The sequence below is a fragment of the Vanessa tameamea genome, chromosome 30 (genome assembly GCF_037043105.1).
Source record: "Vanessa tameamea isolate UH-Manoa-2023 chromosome 30, ilVanTame1 primary haplotype, whole genome shotgun sequence".
Classification (NCBI taxonomy): Eukaryota; Metazoa; Arthropoda; class Insecta; order Lepidoptera; family Nymphalidae; genus Vanessa; species Vanessa tameamea.
The window spans coordinates 2,303,678-2,325,460 of record NC_087338.1 but is presented as its reverse complement, the minus strand read 5'-3'; the positions used below and the strand labels follow the sequence as shown (position 1 = coordinate 2,325,460).

The following is a 21,783-nucleotide window of genomic DNA, read 5'->3' as shown; positions in this document are numbered from 1 at the left end:
CCGGTTCGAAGTGTCATCTTCATAATGTCGTGACATTGGCAGAATGTGTTATGACTAAAAATATAAATGACATATTGAAAAAAAAACCGTCACAGATACAATTCAGCAGCGCGGGAAAAATTATAGTGTACAAGTGTTTTCGCAAACACAGGTACACTACCTATTTCCTCAATCTCGTGATCTGATTGGACGGCAAACCTTCAAGAAGCCTATACACTCAGTCATCGGAATATACATTCTGCCAACTTCCAAATTCAAAAACTTTATACTATGAGATCGTCACGGAATTATCTACCTAGAAAGAGACAATACAAATTTTCAGGCTATGTCTGTCTTCTTCCTTAACCACCAGTTACTTTGTCTTTATCAATTTTACATCCTTATTGAAATCACACGTCTCTTTCATCATATTAGTTATATGGTCAAAGATATCCAATTGACATAACAGTGGTAATTTAACGATCAACTCCAGACAAAGATAACACATTATAGTTCTATAACAATTATGACGGATTTTAAAACAAAACGTCTTCAATATGACATATTTTATTAAGATATATTGTGAACATTAATATCTCAAATTAGTTAATAGACTTTCAAATATGAGCCGTATATTTGGACTAATTTGCCAATGAAGGGCTCTCTTCCTATAAAACGTTTTAAGTATGTCTGTATCTAGAAATAAAATGTCATTCGTTCCAAGACAGCTATCCTGTTAGATCAAATTCGTCAAAACATTCGGATACACACAATAACATACTATCGTGAAACGTCACAAAATGACATGCGACATCAACCTTAATAATTATAAAATTTAAATGATTCACGTATCCAAAATCGTATAGCCGTTATTATACAAACTATTGTTACAGAATAACTTCTTGGTCCATGTGATTTTTGTACAAGTTACAATAAAACGGTTTATAAATAAAACAGTCGGCGTATTTACAAATAATTATATTATAATAACAAAATAAATATCACCGCAAAAACAATTACTGGCACATTTACAATAAATAAAGTATTTGGTATCGAAACACGCTTATCAGTATCACTTGTCCTTTCTCGCACTAAAAATAAATAGAAACTTAGACAAATATTTACAAAGACAAAATTAAAAACGTTAAATTATGTAATTTGAATGCGTCGCCGCTGGAATAATGTTGGCAACTTTTTTGCTGCAACACATATTCATAGGAATATCTGTGATTGACTTTGTTTTTAACAGAAACTTTAAAAATGACATGTAATTCTTGGAGACTTTTTGAAAAGTTGTAAAAAGAAGCTATCAAAGTCTTAGTGGCATATCTACCGTGCCTTCTAAACTTGTTTGATTTCAAATATTGGTTGTAATTTCAGGAATAAAAAAAAAAACAGATAAAAAAAAAAGATTTTAGTGCGAGTGAATTTAACAAATGGTTATCTATTAGAAAAAGTCTGTGCACACTTATCGATTTGACTTAAAACTTTACCTATTCTGTCGTGTAACACTTTTGCGTTCTTCTCTGGCAATGGCGGTAAAATGTCTCTTATTATAGCATTGTTTTTCCTATGAAATATATCACTAAGTTTTGCACCGATTGAGTTTTCGTGTAAACTTTTCAATGAATCAACAGTCCTCTTTCTAAACACACACAAATTATCCAGCATCAAACTATGATACACATTGTACTTCTTCAGAAGCCGATAACCGTGGAGGAGACCGGATTCGTTATCCAGAAACAAAAGTAATCCACTGTCTATTTTCCTTGCCAAATTATGCGCAGGGCCATCCATGATGTTCACATTCCATTGATAGTTGAATAAGTTATTTACAATTCGATCTAAATTCGCTGTTAAATAGTCAAATATAATGAGATCTGACCATTGCGCTAATTCAACAAATAAATCTCTAGTTTTCTTATTTAGTTTCGCATCTATGAAATCGAAGTCGTTCATAATTTCTTGCTTCGCTTTGACGTTTTTCATTCTAAGTTTGTCCAACAATATTTGTTTGTTAATTTCAACGGTGTAGTTTTCTTTTTGAGACATTTTAAACACGTCATTCTTATTTAAGTGACGCGTTGAAGGCTTGAATATTTCCGGTATCGTTGCCGATTCTAAGCTTGGAATGTATTGAGTTAAAACAACTGCTCTGTTCGTGTTCCATTGCGCTGAAGCGATATCGTTGGCGACACTTTGCCAAAGTTTATCTTTCAAATCGACGACTTTAATAACAGACGGTGCTAAATTTGTTAAATTCAATAGTCTGGCAACATAGAAGCTGAATATCTCACCCTGTATCTGATCTGTGTTCTGTCTGTATCGTACACAAGCTTGGATTCCATCTTTGAACGTTATTAAACGATTCTGCATCCTTCCGCATCCGGGTTCCATCTTGGTTACTTCGCTCTGGTCGACGTAACTTTCCCAGATTTCAGCGGAATTTTCACCATATCCCTGTGGCATTGAATTTTCGACTTCCGGTCCCCAATATATGTTATTGTATAAGACTGTATCAGCGTTAGGAACGTGTACGTTTGTATCAACCACGTTTGTTATGGATAGTTTGTGTTGGAATACCTTATTGTCTTTGAGAATATCTTTCATGTCCTCCGTAAGGCCTTTTGGATAAACGTCTATTTTATGTTTGTGGGGGTCGACAGAACCAGTAAAGGAAACAGTCGCGAATCTGTCCATATTCTTTTCTTTTTCAGGCAGAATAAAATTCTCCTCTATATTTAAACTATCTGAATATTTAAGTGAATTCAAACTTCTAGAATAACCTTCTCTGGTTGTGTTTATTTTCACTATTTTTTTAGGACTAATGTTGGGTGCGATCAGTCTTGTTTGAGGTGATCCAACGATCGCTACGCCGATTACTAATCCTAGAATGAAACTCAGACAGACACTTATAAAACAATAGTTATAAAATCCATATTCCCTTTTAATGGCAACTCTTCTTGATAATTCTTCTTTGTAACGAAAATTATTGTAAAGAATGTAAGGTTTCCTCATTTTGTAGTTTATATTAAGGGGGGTTATTTTTAATTTCTTATCTATGTTTGTTTTATCTGTGTATTCTTGTTGTATCTGTTTTAATGTAGGTAATCTATCTGTTTCACATTCTGTACTCCTCTTTCTGTTTTCAATATCTTTATCGAAAGACGCCATCTTTGTTGCAGGGTCTATTCTCTGCTAAACGCCATCCCGTTGATCTGTAACAAGAAAATAATGTATGTTATAATAAAGAACAGTGGCGTGATTAATTATTATTATTATTTAATTACATGAATTCCCGAAAAAGGGGTGTAATGTATTAGGGTAGATGTATGTTTACGCGTTTCTTCATAACGCCTTTTAAATCGGTTATAAATTAAAACATTCATAAAATTGGAGCAGTTTTTGTTTTTTTTTTTTTTTTTAAAACTAGCCTTAATGCCTGTTGATTGCCAGTTATCTTTTATGAAGAATAATTTGACAGTGACATTTGTCGTCTAAAAATTAGTCGAAACATAATTTTTATTCTTCTGATAAAATACTGAAAATAAATTTTCAAATCGACCAACTGATATACACATAAGCATTTTATATAAATAAATTAACAAATAAAATATATATAAAGATGAAATAATTGATATCGTCCGTGTTATCGAGATAAGGACAATAACACATGCATACGAGATAAAACATTTATAACCAAATAAATAGTCCCATTTGCTGTCGAAACACTCGGCCCTTGGAGTAGCGGTGCAAAAAGCTTCATCAAAAGTATAACACCTCGCCTCATTGCCTCCACCGGTGACAGGAGGACTGGTTCGATTTTAGCCCAGAGGATCGGAATTGCGATTCAACGGGGAGATGCTGCTAGCATTCTTGCCACCATTCCACGCGGTCAATATTTATGCAGTAACTATTTGTAATTAATATTTGTATATATTTAAGCACTTAATGTTATCAATTCTTATGTTAATCATTTTTTCTCTTTAGCATAAAATAAATAGTCAAGGCTGGTTTTAAGCTGTTTTTGTTTAATTATTTTTAAATTAATATATATATTGACAGCAATAAGATTTTAAACTGATTTAATTTCTAAATTTCGTCTACTACATACACAATTAGCCGCGATAGCTCAGTGGTTACAATGCGACAGTGGAGGGAAATATCTTGACATAATCGTGAGATGTATTGGCGGATGAAAGTCTGCCACGTGGACACGTGCACCAGCACCATGGAGAATACCCTTAGCTCAGTAGTGGGGCGTGTTAATCAGAATTGATAAAACTCTATTATGAAATCAATTCTCAAAGCAACCATCCGTTATATCTTAACAATTCCTAAAACAATAGTTTTCATAATAATAGCGAAACCATTAAATAATTTCAAATAGTAATAAGTTATATTCTCGTCAATTTAACAAGAAATGTTTAATTAGCTCCATATTTTAAAGCGCCCCGACTTTTATGGTGATCGCTGTTAAAGTAAGCATGTGAAATACGGAGACCAAAGTGAGACGCTTTGTCTCGCTCAGCTGTAACAGGAACGAAAGGGATAGAGGATAAATGACTTTTATCTATAATGAGGCAGTTAATATCCCGGTACTCCGTTTTGTTTAATACAGGAAATATCATATGAATATTGCCCACGCGATTCTATTTCGATTTGAGAGTACGCATTCCTGAGTTTCCTGGTGTGAAAAAAAGTTCCAAAGACTAAATAATGCGAAAAATAATAGTTCATATTAATTTTATAAATAAGTTCCCTGTATGGTGCTCGGCGGTGAAGGAAAACATCGTGAGGAAACCGGCATGTTAAATTTCAATGAAATTTTGCCACATGTGTATTCCACCAACCCGCATTGGAGCAGCGTGGTGGAATATGCTCCAAACCTTCTCCTCAAAAGGGTGAGGAGGCCTTAGCCCAGCAGTGGGAAATTTACAGGCTGGTAATGTGTGGTTTAGTCTTGGGTATATTGTTGGGCGTATCTTTAAGTGCCCTTTGAAGGCAGGAAGTATAAGTAACTTCCAAACTGCGCTGCTGAAACTTCCTAGACAGACTCCCAATAACCAATAACGAAATTTATCAACGACTTCCGCGGTCGAGTAGTGTGTACACCGGTTCTCGTTGGTACGCCACTCCGAGGTCCCGGGTTCGATTGCCGGCCGAGTCGATGTAGAAAAAGTTCATTAGTTTTCTATGTTGTCTAGGGTCTGGGTGTTTGTGGTATCGTCGTTACTTCTGAATTCCATAACACAAGTGCTTTAGCTACTTACATTGGGATCAGAGTAATGTATGTGATGTTGTCCAATATTTATTTAGTTATTATTGGCACGATATTTCCAAACTTGGCTCAACAAATCGGTTAGCGTAATTGGTGGCGGGGTTTTGTGCAAGCCCGTCTCGGTAGATACAACACACTGATCCCATATTCAACCACCAAACAACAATATTTAGAATTGTTGTGTTTTGGTTTGAAGGGTGAGTCAGTGTTACTACAGGCACGAAAGACATAACATCATAGATCTTAACTCAATGCAGTTGATATTTGCTAGTGCTAACCTCTATAGTAACACTTACAAAGGGAGCCCATTTAGCAGATAGCCTATTTTTATAAATGAAAATAAAAAGTAACTTTAGCATTTTATTTCGCCATTTTCTATCACGATATTCCATAGAATACACCATCACTCAAAATGGTCATTGGTATTGATAACACAACAGCATATAATAAATATTATACCCAAACAAAGTTACGATATAATGCTAGTGCACGTATAAAATATTTAATTTATGACATTATAATACAGCTTCAAAACGTACGGACATACAACACGGTTTCATATTACGGAGACATTAATCATTTCAAATTTATTTGATTTCCCGTTTAAGATAACGCCGGGATAATGTGTTTATTTATTTTTTTAAATACCATAACAGGATTTTTTTTTTTTTTAATATTTTGTTATTATCGAAATTAAAAAATCGAAGTATTATTTAATAATGGCTCTAACTGTCATGTTATGGTGTTACATTAATTTAAAAGTTAAACCAGAAATAAACTTGGTAATTACTCTTTCCCGCCAATTTACATAGATACATCTATTTCAACGACAAGAGCTCAAAAGCCAAATAAACAACACTTGACATTGAATTGAAGCGATATCATTGGTCGAGAACTTGAATTGTCTATTGAATTGGAAAAATGGCGTTTTGAACGTCGACGAAGTTCGGAACTTTGGATGTTAAATTAAAGTGGATATTAGTAGTTAAGTGTAATAATGTTGTATTTTAAATAAATATATATTAATCGAGAACTGTTTTTAGTGTATACATTAGCATATTTCATGGACTATGTATACGATCGATTGGATATTAAATTATTTGTATTTTCTAATACACGTCACATAATTATTGTCATTCCAAGTTAGTATTACTTTTCAGATATCATCAACAATTATACGATACATTACACAAAACCTTCATGAATCATACACATCAAACCACCGAAAAACCGTGAAAACCGTATTAAAATTCATTCGATAGTTTTTGATTTCGGACAGAGAGACGCGGCGTGTTTTTTTTTTATCTATAAAAAGTAGACGATTAAAATTAAGAAAATAAAAATGTTTGTTACGATGTTATGTCGTAACATGTAAACGTACATCGTAATGAAGTGGCTTGTCAAATAACTCTATAATCCTCGCCCTGATTGACATATGTACTTCTGACTACGTTAATATTATAATTGCTAAGCGATTAAGATAACTTTTCTTTTTTTTAATCTTCCCGGATTTAAAACTCGTTTAATTATAACGTTATATATATGTTTGTTCGTTTTTTGATATGCTTATATACAAAAGGCATTGATTAATTAAGTATTTCTAATAATGAAACATTGTAACTGTTTGTTTCGTAAGGTAGCTTGGCAAAAGGACATACGTAAAAAAAATGAATTTTACAGAAACGCAAAATGTTAATTATTTACTTATGTTTGTTGATCTGTTTCCATGGTAACTATTGTATATACATACACGCTCGGTTGGTCTAATAACTCTGTAGGGTTATTTTTTTATGATATCGGTAGGCGGACGAGCAAATAGGTCATCTGACGGTAAGTGGTCACTACCGCCCATAGACAATGGCGCTGTAAGAAATATTAACCAATGCGCCACCAACCTCGGGAACTAAGATGTTATGTCCCTTGTGCCTGTAGTTACACTGTCGCACGCTTCAAACCGGAACACAACAATACAGACTACTGCTATTTGGCGGTAGAATATCTGATGAGTGGGGGGTACCTACCCAGACGGGCTTGCACAAAGCCCTACCACCAAGTAGAAGTACTGTAAGAAGAAACTCAAAACTCATTTGAAGCGTGACCGTGTAATATGCGACATTGATTTTAATATATAATTATAAGTACACGTCATCATCAAAATGGCGTATCATAAATTGTCAACAATTCACGAATGAGATACGTAGTGAATTTTTTCACGCACTGTAGGTGAGACCCGTGGCTTTGAGTTTTAAAATAAGCTTGAAAGTTTTACATTAGGCGGTGTTCATACTGCCGCGTGTAGATCACACGGTCTTGGACCTGTGTCAAATCTGTCGCATTGCATTATGAGTGTAAATAAATATAGGTAGCTCCCGTACTTACACACACTTGTGCAGTTATACCTTCGCAGAAGGACAGCATGACCTTTAAAAGCAATACATTCATAAGCAAAAGCAATAGCATTGGTGCTTTTTTACTTTGCGACTTATTGTGACTTACGACCCTTTGCATATAAAATAGTATCTTGTATATCATTTGTACTAATATTACAAATGCGAAAGTAACTCTGTCTGTCTCTTTGTTGCCTTCACACGCCCAAACTACAGAATCGAATTCGACGAAATTTGATACGACGCAAGTTTGAACTGCGAAACAGGATACAAGTTACTTTTATGCCTAAATCCTGACGAACATCCTCTTAAACGCGAACGTAGCTGTGGGCAGCAACTAGTTTTGATGCGTATGCAATCTCAAGAATATAACAAAGTTTTTTTATTTAAAACAAAACTTCAAACTTTTAAGTACTTCTGAATTTTTATTTCCATAATACATGATTTAATTTGATTAAAATTCTAAGTCATCGTTGTGAAATGTTTAAACAAATTCGTATAGATTAAGCCGTAACAAACAAACATACAGTTACATATCAAACACAACAATAACATAAATTCATATAAAGTATATATCACTTATAGTTTTGACATTCCGAACAAATACACAAATGTCGGAAATTATACGGTGCGGTTAATACCCCCCATTTTATTGAAAACCAGCAATCTTCTAATAATAATTCAATTAACGTCACTTATTGTATTTATTAAACAGTCTTGACGTCCTCTGGATGCGCTATGCTATAATATATATGATATAATTCATGCCTGTGACAAATATACTGGTCGGTCGAGCTTTGTGCAGGCCCATTTGTGTAGGTAACCCGCGTATATTCTACAGGTAAAACTAAGTACTTAGTATTGTTGTGATCTGATTTGTAAAGTGAGTGAGTCAGTTTAACTACAGGCGTAAAGAACATAAATATCTTAGCACTAAATATTAGAATATTAACCTCATAATATAATTAATTTTAAAAGATGATTCAATTTTATCAATTACAATAAACGATAATTGAAATCAATACGAACGATTGATATTTCGTATTAGAATTATTATAAATTAAATGTTAGATTACTCGTGTATTCAATCAAATTACAACCAAATCCGTTGAATAGTTTTCGCGTGAGTAACAAACATTCATCCAACATAACAATGAGTCAATCAAACGAAACAGAAACGAATAAATAAAAGCAACAAATAAACTCGTATCGCGCTGGTCGTGCGATGGACGGCCGTCCTGAGCAGAGGTCGCGTGCGAGGATTTTATAGAGATGTTATTACCACTTAAATCGTATTTTTAACGAGCTTAGAAACAGATCGTAAAATCGAAACATCGTTTATTTTAGTTCGATATAATAAGATGCGATTGGGTATTAAATTCTACAGTATATATTATGATTAACATAAGATATACTATAAGATATATCTGTATATCAAGTAATTGACAGTCCAGGATAATTTTTTGATGTACGTTGCTCTCTCGTTAGTCTAGCCGCGGATTCCAAAGTCCGGGAATCCCGGAACCAGTGATTATTACAGCCATTGGTCAGTATTTATTTGGTCTCCGTTGAAAATGACAATGAATATAAGGTAACTATCGGTCTAAGTCTTGAGCATGAACGTGGAAGGATATAGAGGAAGGGGACGGCCAATGAAAAAATGGATGGATTGTGTGAAAGATGATTTGCCTGGAAAGAATGTTACTTGTGAGATGACGTCAGATAGGGATGTATGGAAGAAGAATACGTGCTGCGTCGACCCCAAGTAAATTGGGATAAGGGCAGGAGGAGGATGATGATATCGGTCTATGGCAATGAAATCGTTTGATAACATATTGATTTACCAACGTCAATGTCTATAAAATACATAATACATAATAATCATAATCAGCCTGTAAATTTCCCACTGCTGGGCTAAGGCCTCCTCTCCCGTTGAGGAGAAGGTATGGAGCACATTCCACCACGCTGATCCAATGCGGGTTGGTGGAATACACATGTGGCAGAATTTCGTTGAAATTAGACACGTGCAGGTTTCCTCGCGATGTTTTCCTTCACCGCCGAGCACGAGATGAATTATAAACACAAATTAAGCACATGAAAATTCAGTGGTGCCTGCCTGGGTTTGAACCCGAAATCATCGGTTAAGATGCACGCGTTATATACTTACAATATATATTATGTTATATATCATAGTAATTTTTATTTGTATATAATTAACGTGATTAATTTTACGAATTATCACAACACGCAACACTATATAGATACTTTACTTGAAATCGTTATACGTCACTTCGTTGGAACCATTTTTTTTTTTTTTTGTTAAACGTCAGAATTTTATAAAACATTGTGTGTCACGATCTGTTTTGGATATTTTTTTTATGTGATTACGTTACTTACGGCGCTTTTAGTCGTATTCGTTTGTTGAATATGTTCATTATTTTATTTTATACTAGTTTCCGTTCATTCGACCGCGTGGGGGTTCCTTACAATACTATTTAGCGGATGTTACGGTTACATACTTTTTCTCCGTCTGTCACTATTGATTTTACATTCGAAAGAAGAAGACAGCATTAGTTTATCAACTCCGAAGTATTAATTAGTATTAAAGTTAACATTCTATTCCAACCACAAGAGAACAAAAGCCAAATTAACAATATTTGACAGCAAATTAACGCGATATCAATGGTCGTGAGCTTGATTAATCTATGATATTCGTTATGGATTTGCGAAATGCTGGCGTTTTGAACGTCGACGGAACTGTTATCGGAACTTTGTAAAATTAAAGTGGATCCTAGTGGAATAATGTTGTATTATAAATAAAGATATATTAGTAAAGGACAGTTATTATTGAATTTATTTAATTCTAGGGTTAACACTACTTAGGGGCCCACCTAAGACATATCTGAACGTAGACTTGAATTAAATTAATTGAATGGGTTCGATTAATTGCAGGACTCGCAGAGCTGCAAACCATACGATCTGTTTAATTTAATAAAGTTATGGATTCTTTCGCATTATCACTATTTTTGACTTTAACTTGACTTAGCTGGGGCCCCTTGAATCCACGGGGCCCTGGGCTGAAGCCAAAAAAGCCATACGGTAGATCCGGCCCTGTGTGTCTGTCATTTAACAAATAATACATAGCAAAAGTAACTCCGTTACAAGACAACGATAAAGATATTCTCTTAAGAAAACTAACAGTTATCTCTAAACAAGAGTCTCGTTTTTGAATCTTTAATATTTTGACAGTTAGCTGCGATGATTACACACGATGACGGACTGTTTTAAACACACAACGGTTTGTTCGAAAGTCGGTAAAGCACTCGACCTGGTGTAACTGTTTTTTAAATATTAACGTATTCATAATAACACCAGTGGGTCCCCCGCGAAACTTCGCGTTTATTCAAAAGATTTCTTAGGAATTTCGAAATCTAATACAGGTTTTATTTCGATTTTGTTTCATTGTAAACTGCAATTCACTCATTTACATTTGGCGCCAAAATGATGGAACTTTATTTAAATGTTTTTTTTTTAATGTCAAATAGTATACATTAGTTAAATTGGAATTGGAGTTTGTCAATTTGTAAACATTAAAAAACATAAATCAGCAACATAAAGTTTCTATATGCATTTTAAGTTTACGTTTAAAACAAATTTACGTTTGAAATATTTTATATATTAAGCGTAAGCCCATTTTTGTCCCAGTGATTATGGGACGTTAGCTGCACATAAAAAAATCGGTTATGGTCTAATTTTGAAGAGCTCCAGTCGTAGATAAGATTTGATTTGATTTGATATTTATCAATCAGTACCATTGATGTAAGTAACAGGCTGTAATTTTCCCACAGCTAGGCTCAGACCTCATCTCCTTTTGAGTAACACGTGGCAGTTTTGGTCACGCACCACTGTATTTTCATCTGCTTAAATTGTGTTTATGGAGTAGGATAACGAAACCTTCATGTCTAATTTCTGGCACATCTGAATCCACCAAACCGTATGGTGGAATATGCTCCTAACCTTCTCTTCAAAGGAAGAGGAGGCCTTAGCCCAACAATGGCAAATTCACAGACTGTACATGTATGTATTTCATTATAAATAAAAAGATATATTAATCAACTTTTTCTACACAACATAGCTGAGCTATTAGCAATCATGGAATACGTAAATCTAAGGTTCGTTTATCATTCATTCTACGATTTTAATAAACTCAAACTTTTCTAAAACAGATTCAAATAACACTTGGTTAAATAAATAAATAAATAAATAAATATTGGACAACATCACATACATGACTCTGATCCCAATTTAAGTAGCTAAAGCACTTGTGTTACGGAAAATCAGAAGTAACGACGGTACCACAAACACCCAGACCCAGGACAACATAGATAACTAATGAACTTTTTCTACATCGACTCGGCCGGGAATCGAAACGGGACCTCGGAGTGACGTACCAACGAAAACCGGTGTACACACTACTCATCACGGAGATCGTGAAATACTACAATTAAAAATATCTTTAAGAAGATATTTGCGAAAATACATTACTACAATAGCCTCTAATATGAACATGGAATTCCGTTTACTATTCGTAATACCTAGTTGAATATAGAGACTAAACAAAGCAGGATGAGATAGATCGGTCAACAGTCGATAAGACTACATCTGATAACTAACGGTTATATAAAGCTCAGTGCACATTGATTCAAGATTAAAACATTTCAGAGTGTACACACAGTAGAATTATTTAACTTTGATAATGTCTCGAAATTATGAAAAAGAGTAACTACTGAGTTTCTTGCCGGTTCTCGGTAGTTAGATAGGTTTTAATTATATAAAATGGTGATTCAAATGTGCTTAAAATCAAATTAAATAAAATATATTTAATTAAAATTGATAAAATTTTATTGTTTTGTTTTTTTTTTAAATTGTCAGTAGATTTATACGATATTATATTACAAAACACACACATATATAAATAGAAATAAATACAGTCATAAACAGATACAGTCCGAGTTAAATAATACCTAATATGTTAACTTAACCAGTTACTCATCAAGTTCTACTGACTAGTTTATTAGGTTGCAAGTCCCAGGCAGTGAAACCGAACACTCGGCCTCTAAAAATGTATCTCTTTCTCACTAGTCTCTTTGGAAAATGCCCCGTGACCGAAATCGATCAGGACTTGACCTATTTCCAAGTTAACCCTAAACTTAACCCTAAGCTGTTTAATCTTGTAAGTGTTAAATGATATTTTTTTACACGTTACTATATACTTAAATTTTTTTTAATAGTTATTAAACGATCTATTATTAAATGATTTATATGATTAAGTTTATTTTCTGCAAATTAACCAATTATATTGAATATTAAGCCTCGTGTTATTCGCCGTTATATAATATGCGAATCATCGGACGCGCACTCCTCGTACGTTTTTGCTCCAGCCTTAACTTCAAGTCGACAAGTTCCTACACTTTTTTATATAATTAAAATACTCCGCCTCTAACCAAAGGACCCCCGGGTTGTGTCGGAAATCGTTTGAATGTCTGTACCACAGAACAGCGTGTTTTGGAAATGGCGCGATCGTGTTTTTCTGTGAATATTTTTTTTTTTTAGCATTAGCATCCTGTAAATTTCCCACTGCTGAGCTAAAGGCCTCCTCTCCCTTTGAGGAGAAGGTTTGGAGCATATTTCACCACGCTGCTCCAATGCGGGTTGGTGGAATACACATGTGGCAGAATTTCGTTGAAATTAGACACATGCAGGTTTCCTCACGATGTTTTCCTTCACGGCCGAGCACGAGATGAATTATAAACACAAATTAAGCACATGAAAATTCAGTGGTGCCTGACCACTGGGCCATCTCGGCTCGTGAACATTATACTCGAATTAAATTTGTAGTGTTACAATTCCGTCCCAACTTGATACAGGTGATAGTATAAATTTGTTTTTATTTTAAAAAATGCTGGAATTAATTATAAACCACACTCATTATAAAACGCGAAAATACAACAAAATCGGTCCAGTTTTAGGAGTTCAGTGATAGACAGACATACCGACAGAAGAATTATATAAATATAAAAATTAAAAAAGATACATTCGTTTTCAACAATCTATTTTCTCTGATAAAATGTTTAACGGGAGCCTGAAAGTTCGAATGAAGATCAATATGTTGGAATTTATTGACTTTTTTTTTTCGCTGGGAAAACGCATAACGCTTTGCCCCCGCATAATGTGGGGCTCGCCGGCGCTGAAAACGCCGGAATACCCACTAAAAAGCCAGTCTAGCCACTCCGTCTTTTTGGGAGACGTCACGGGAACTACCGTTGGCCCAACTCTGCGGGCCTCCAATTCCTAGGGTGTTATCAGGGTACAGAGACCCCCTAGCCCCAGCGAGACTTATGACGGGAGGAGAAGGTTTCCATAACGAAGACGCCTTCTTCCCGGTCTTCTTCGGCGAAGCGGGTCGGCAGCAATGTTCTCACGCTCCCGTATGCAGCGGAATTTATTGACTTGGTCAAAGTTAAGTTGGCAAAAGTTAATGTACAAGATACATATTTATATATATGAACATTAGTAATGATTACATTTGCTTATAAATATAAGTGATAAAAAAGAGAAGCTACTGAATTTCAAGTCATGATATAAAATAATAAATAGTCTAAGAATTACGTACAATTCGGAAAAGAACACGACCGATTCTTTAAAAACAGGCAATTTTTTTTCTAATAAATCTCAGCGATGCATTTCAAAGTTATGGGCGAACAAAGTAACTCACATACATATAAGAACCGTAAAAACATAACGCTCAGAAATTTGTTTTCAATTAAACAAATAAGATTAAAATGTTTGTGATTGTATCATAATTAATAATGTTCATGAACGATCGTCGTAGGAGCGTAGAAACGTACTCATTCTTATATTCCTACTGGGACATATTATTTCCATTAAAACATATTAGTCCTTATCCTCCTACCAGTAAGAAGATCAATGGGAGCAAAAAGAAACATCAAATAATTCATACAATAATACCAAAAGATTTCAAAATTGTATACCATAATATAACGCAAATATAAATTATAAAAAATGAGAATTTACTTTAACGCGAATTCTAAAAGATTCTATGGTCTATGGTGAACTTTACGACTTACGATATCCTTCTATGGACCGAATCGCATGCTTCAATGTCGTGAGGTATAGTCGCAATTCTATGAAGGATTCAAACGTACTCAATGTATTTACATGTTATTTGAATCAACTACATTGTAACTCTTGGTTACTGTTGTATCTTTTTAACGGATAGATAAACAATATGGACATGTCATTCTGAATACGAGTTTCGACGTTGACACTTCTTGGCGGTTGTCATGTCGCGTGGTATAAGACCAGTCCACCAGTCGGACGTCGTTTTTTAAGGGGCTCAAGCTGCAAGATTTATTTTTATGATATAGGTAGTCGGACGGACAAATTGCTCCCTTGATGTAATAATGTTTAACCCTGGCAAATAAGATGTTATTTCCCTTGTGCGTGTAGTTACACTGGGTTAGACATCCTTCAAGCCGAATCATAGTAATACTAGCTATTGCTGTGAGTAGATTATGTGTGTGGGTGGTACCTACCACCAAGTAAGAGCTTTTGAGTTCCTCGATGAATCTAAAAGTGTACTTGATACATATTATTTATAAAAACATGAAGCAAAGGCGTTTTCAGGGATGTAGAAAAAGGACGAGGGTACCTCACACCAGCCCCCTCTCCCCATTAACTAAACTAATATATCTATACTAATATTATAAATGTAAAAGTAACGTTGTCTGTATGTCGCTCTTTCACAACCAAACCAATGAATCGAATTTGATGAAATTTGCCTTGGAGCGAACATGAACTCCAAGGAATGATATAGATTATTTTTTGCCTACCCACATGACAATCAACCCCTAAAACGCGAGCGATGCCGCGAGCGACAACTATGCATATATATTACAACCGTTCAGTACAGTCTGCCACTTATTCATGAATATAGTTTAGATGGTCTCGTTAAAGCTGTCTTTTTCTTTTGAATGTAAAAACAAATATATCAGAAAGAGATGAACATAGTTCCCTAAACAACTACTATCAAAGTCGTCGTTTTTTGTTTTAAATCGCAAAATAAGCAAGGTTTTAAAATATAATAAACGCGAACCGTCAAATAGCGAAATGTCTGCTCTTCATGATTTAAACAAGTATGTCGCAGTTGTAATGATTAATGGGGCAAGCCATATAACGTCCGGTTTTAAACTTTATGATTTTATTTCTGTCCGAGTGAGTTTTGTTCCCGTATAATTGTACAATGGTATCGCAATGATTTTATGTTAATTAACAAATGTGTTCATTATAATTGGTTAAGTTATCTCATGGATGAGTAAATGAGCTCCGTTGATTTCCATGAAGGATAAACAATTTTTTATTTGCATATAATTTTATATATTAATAACATTATTAAATAAGGCATTAATCAATCCAACAGCTTAATATTAAAGATTAAAAAGTATGGACTTAGTCTTTGATTGATTTCTACGCAGAATATATAAAAAAGTAAACGTACTTTACTGAAATAGTCTGTAATTCAAATATGGAAAAAGAGTAACTACTGAGTCTCTTGCCGGTTCTTCTCGGTAGAATCTACTTTCCGATCCGGTGGTAGCTTTAAATTAATCAACAGTGTAACATGACGATTAAAAATAGTTTTTATGAGCCTACTTGAATATTTTTATTTTGATTTTGTAACTTGATCGTCGAATTTCTTGCCGGTTCTTTCCTGTAATCTATATTCCAAACGTTAACGTTGTAAAAAGCGCGCTAGAACCTTCTAGAATAAGATATGTTTGAACTGAATGATTTGATGATATTTTTTTTTATTTATATAAACAATAGATATAACAATGAAATATGAACAGCCTGTCCCAACGTGTGGGCGCGCCGCGTTATGGCTTTCTGTCAATTTGATAAAATTATGACTTTATCGAACGCAATATAATACTATTTCGATCCAATTTAAATAACATATAAATACATGTATAATTATATACATGTTTTACGAAAATAAATAACGATTATTACGATAAATACGATATTCTTTATTGAAACTCCCGCAAGCACTTCTAGGCCGCCATTTTGAAATTCTACGGAGAATATTATGGAACTTAGAAAATACTCTAAAGATTTACATTTAATAATCATATTTATATAATTATGACCTTAATCGAAAATTAACTCGAAACTCTTTGTTTGTACGGCTTACCGTATGAAGGTACTAAATGTTTGTACCTGATGAATTTGATTCTGAATCGCGCTTGCGTTTGGTTCGTCTCACGTATAGGGTCTCGTCAATGCAACTGTAATATTGGCATTTTCGAGACTTCGGATTTTATTGCAAGTGTCGACCGGAAATACGGAAATGGTTTTTTGGATCGTAAGTGTACTCTTCATCAATCCCTCTTACCAACGTTCGATGAGTCAGCTTATTTGACACAACCGGAAACAGTTCAAGCGTAGTACCAACGGTTTTCCTTGCTTTCTACTACACGGAACGTCAAACTACCAGAATCCGTGTTCCTAGTAAAAAAATCTCGACTTAAAAGTCAATAACTTTTTACTGACTCGACAGGGGATTTGAATTCAGGACCTCGACTGCAACCCTATAAGGATCAAATCAGCCACCTGATGGTAAATGATCACCACCGCCCATAGACAATGGCGCTGTAAGAAATATTAACCATTCCTTACAAGGCCAATACACCACCAATCTTGGGAGTTAAGATATTAAGTCCCTTATGCCTGTAGTTACACTGAATCACTGTAACACAACTATACTTGATACTGCTGTTTGGTGCTAGAATATCCGACGAGGTGGTGGTACCTATCGAGATAGGCTAGCACAAAGCCCTACATCCAAGCAAAAGATAGCCATTAGACCAGCAGGAACAAGAAGACACAGCTCAGATCCCTATCAATAAATAAGTAATATAAATGTCAACAAAACATCCTGTATATAAACACGCGAATCGGAACGAAAAAAAAAAGTCTCAACACTAAATGGAATTCAAAAATATACATTTAAAATGGAAACCGGAAAAGATACACATACAATCCAATCCGATACGAATACGAGAACGTATTAAGAAATTTCATTCAAACAAAATCGACTTACACGAGTATATACATCGAGAAGAAAAAAAAAATAAAAAAATTAACATTTATAAAGCCCTCGGGACAGTAAAACGTGTAATTTAAACAAAATGGCCGGTCGTACTTCGATAATTTTTAACAAAATAACACATTTCATATCAAGATCACGATAAGGTTATATTTGGCGAAATTTTAACTTTCAAGGTAATTCTGGTTTAGGAGTTTTTACTCGTAAAATACCTACATACATATGACAATAACGACGACCTGTATCAGACGTGTCTTTATAGAGGGCAAACATTCTACTGCTCGGCTTTATGCAAGCCTGTATGGGTTCTCTCGTCAACGTACCATCAAACAGTAATAATTACTTCTCGTGTTCCAATTTGAAGGGTTAGTCATTGTAACTAAATGCAGAAGGGGACATTACGTCTCAGTTCCCAAGGTTGGTGGCGTATTGTACAACTATATTTATATAAATTGCCCTTGCCGATCTGAATAATATAAATTAAAAAAAAAATAACCCTTAACGTAAGAGTCCTTAGCGAATTTCACGGCTATAATATTATTAAAAAAAAAACATAATCAGATAGTATTCTAAATATGAAAATAAAATTAATTCCATCCATAACATTGTATCGGATCTACAAAGATATAATTTAAAAAAAAAAAGAACTCAAAACTGAACGGATGTCGGACGCAAGTCTGTGGTGAAAGAATAAGTGGAAAAAATAAAATAGAACCTGGAACTTCACGATCGGCAGCCATACAAGCTAGACCAAGGAGGTTGCAAGTAGATACTTTTTTCAACCCAAGTATTAAATACTTTTTTTATATGCACAACTTTAACGTTTTCTTATATTAAACTTTTTTTATATTAAACTTTTAGTTTAATTGCTTTTTTATGGTATAGATTAGTGAACGAGCATATGGGCCACCTGATGGTAAGTAATCACCACCGCCCATAGACAATAGCGCTGTAAATATTAACCATGCCTTAAATCGCCAATGCACCACCAACCTTGGAAACTAAGATGTTACGTCCCTTGTGCCTGTAGTTACACTGGCTCACGCACCCTTCAAACCGGACCACAACAACACTGAGTACTGTTGTTTGGCGGTAGAATATCTGACAAGTGGGTGGTCTGGATAGGTCCTACCACCAAGTACCATTAGGTTGTCCATTTGTCAGTCAGCTTACTTACATGACATGAAAGTATAGTTTATGTATGATCATAATTATTCGACGGTTTAAAATCTGTACTTATAATAATGGTCATTAAAATTATCCCGTAACGTATCTACATGCCACGTGACGTCAGGATTATGTTATGGCATAAGTACTAGATTCACTAGCGAATATTGTATTTAAAAGGGTTGGTCATGTACACGATCAACGTAATAAGATCCATAATTATCGGATTACGTTTAGCGCCATCTTGTTTTTTGTTAAGACAGGATTAATAAAATTAAACTACAGTTAACACTTAAGGGGTTTTTTATGATTTTTTTAATTAATTGTGCTATATCATTACAATGATATGACGATACTATGATCCATTTAACAATGATATTTTCTAACTGCACAGGAGATATTATTGTGCTCAAATATATGAGCAAACACAGGTCACTCCTATCTGGTGGGGCAGCAATTCGGCACAGAGTGTTTAAAGCTTATTAGCTGAGGATCAACCTATTGACCGGATACCCAATCCGGAGTTTGAACCCAAGTCTTCGAGATTTGCAGTCTTAAACGCTACCTACCAGACCAACGAAACAATAAGTATAAATTAATAATATTGGAAATATAATATTTTCATAGAAAATATATCTTACAAATCGCTAGTTGCTCAGTGATATTAAATATATCTATATAAGTAATGTTCCGTCAGTCTGTACATAGTTTTTTGTTTCGTGCCGCTCCCGAGAGTAACCTGTGTGATATTTAGAGGCGTTTCTTTACTTGAATATTTTAAACTTATTAATATTAATTGGCATTTTAAAAAAGTTGTGGGAATGCTGGACAATGTGTTCGTCTCCTGGACAAGTATGGAACTTGTTATGCGGCGGTGCTCCACTGCGGAACAGTGGAAACAATTGCGGCAGAATTTTCGCATTTCCATTCACCTACCCTCATTGGTGCATCTTAGTGGGATGGATGGAAGGAGGACACCTTTAGCCCAACGGTGGGACATTTTCATATTGTTACGTTTTCAATTCTAAGTAACTTTATATAAAGTCCACAATACATTTAGAATTTTGTAAAGGTAAACTTAAATTTATTTGCTACTAAATCCAGCGCTAACAATCATATCAATAATAATAATCATACAATTTTTTTTTCTATCTATGCGATTCAAAATGTCAAACTACTGGCGACATACCATAAAAGAAACTGTCAATTTCAACGTCACATGGTCTATTTAAATAGGGTCATAAACCCTTTTGAATCGTTATGTTACAGTATCGAATTAAATGTGAAACTACTACCGGTGCAAAATTAAAGTAAAAGTAAAAAAAAAAAAACTCAATATTTGATTAATAAAAGTGTTACTAACATAATAAACTATATAATTATGTTTATTAAATATATTTAAATTACTGTTTATCCTGTATGAAAGTCGACGAATACTGCATGCTTTTTACCATAGACTAGTTTAAGACTAGATAGCTAGCTTCATCCGTTTAGGGGGGGGGGGGGGGGGGACTGGTGTTCAGAACACTCTCAAGCTATGCTGGGGCCCATGAATTTGGGGCACTTGGTAGATATTTACTACCATGTTCAAATAATTTGCTTATACCCAGGCCTTAAGTAGTTTCAAATAAACGGTGTGGTAATTTTCTTAAATTCGTAGGAATCTGATTGGTTGTACAATCTTACTATTAATATTTACTACAGTATAATATTGGCTACAGTATATGTATTTCTATCGTGATAAGCACATTTATAGCTTTTTAATTTTAATATCGAATATCGTCACTAGCCTTTTGATAAATATTTTAGTTATTTCTTACGAATATGACAATTTCGAAAATGTAATGTATAGCTGTCGAAAAAATTGTTGGTTCTTTGGGGCCCTCTAAGGATGGGGCCCTGGGCACGTGCCCCGTGTAAAGACGGTAATGGGCGTGTTATGTACTCTACGTCTATTTGGGTAGCCCTGGTAATGTTATATCGGTTAAGTAGTTAAGACGTGAATCATACAAACAAATAAACAGACATACTCCCTTTCGCATTTAAAATATTGATTCGAATATAGTCTTACTGGATGTCGCCTGCGGCTTTGCTCGTATTTAAGTAGTTAGTCGTCAGCTGTCAGGCCCGAAAATTCGTCTTCCTTCCTTGGAGCTCAAGCTTCCTTTGTGACTGAATTTCATCAAATTCGGTTCGGTGATTTGACAGACAGACAGAGTTACTTTCGCTTTTATGATATTATTATAGGTATCGAGTAATAATTATTACTTATTAATGTTTTTTTTTTAAATATAAAAAAATAACAACTAGTTTAATAAAACTCTAGTTTAAAATAAGACGGAGGTTACTTCATGGTGACATGTGTCAGGTTTCGGACCAAAGACGTAGAATGTCTTACAAACATAACTGGTTAAGGCGAACAAGCAACTTTAATCTTTATGTTGATCGTAATAAGGAATAAAACTGCTGTTAATATAACTTTGTTTAACACGAAGCGTTTTGTATAAAGTCTTACACAATTTGTTGTTACAATGTACTTTTTTTTTTTGCTTTAACCTTTAGTGATAATTTTATTTTCCGAAGTATACATATTCATAGCTATACAAACTTTTTTTTTTTATAAAATATGTCGTTTACTACAGAATATAAAACGTATATTAATTATCTGTCTTTGAAAGGAAAATTATTCGAGGAATAAACTTCAAAAATCGAACGTTACCAAGAATTTAAATTAATAATACCGAAGCGGTTTTGGAAAAGTAAAAAAAAAAAAAAATTAG

General features: G+C 34.3%; 2 protein-coding genes across 2 annotated transcripts in view; one reads left to right on the top strand and one right to left on the bottom strand.

Annotated features, from left to right (window-relative positions):
• Positions 1–21,783, top strand: part of LOC113391592 (scavenger receptor class B member 1-like) — a 352,256-nt gene that overhangs the window by 21,885 nt on the left and 308,588 nt on the right. The gene's annotated exons all lie outside the window — the stretch shown is intronic.
• The window catches only part of LOC113391658 (extracellular serine/threonine protein kinase four-jointed), a 41,237-nt gene continuing 20,294 nt past the window's right edge, over positions 841–21,783 (bottom strand). The window contains exon 2 of the mRNA XM_026627692.2: positions 841–3,197. Coding sequence (XP_026483477.1) covers positions 1,420–3,153 — 1,734 coding nt within the window. The 5' untranslated portion in view covers positions 3,154–3,197 and the 3' untranslated portion in view covers positions 841–1,419. The remainder of the gene's footprint in view (positions 3,198–21,783) is intronic.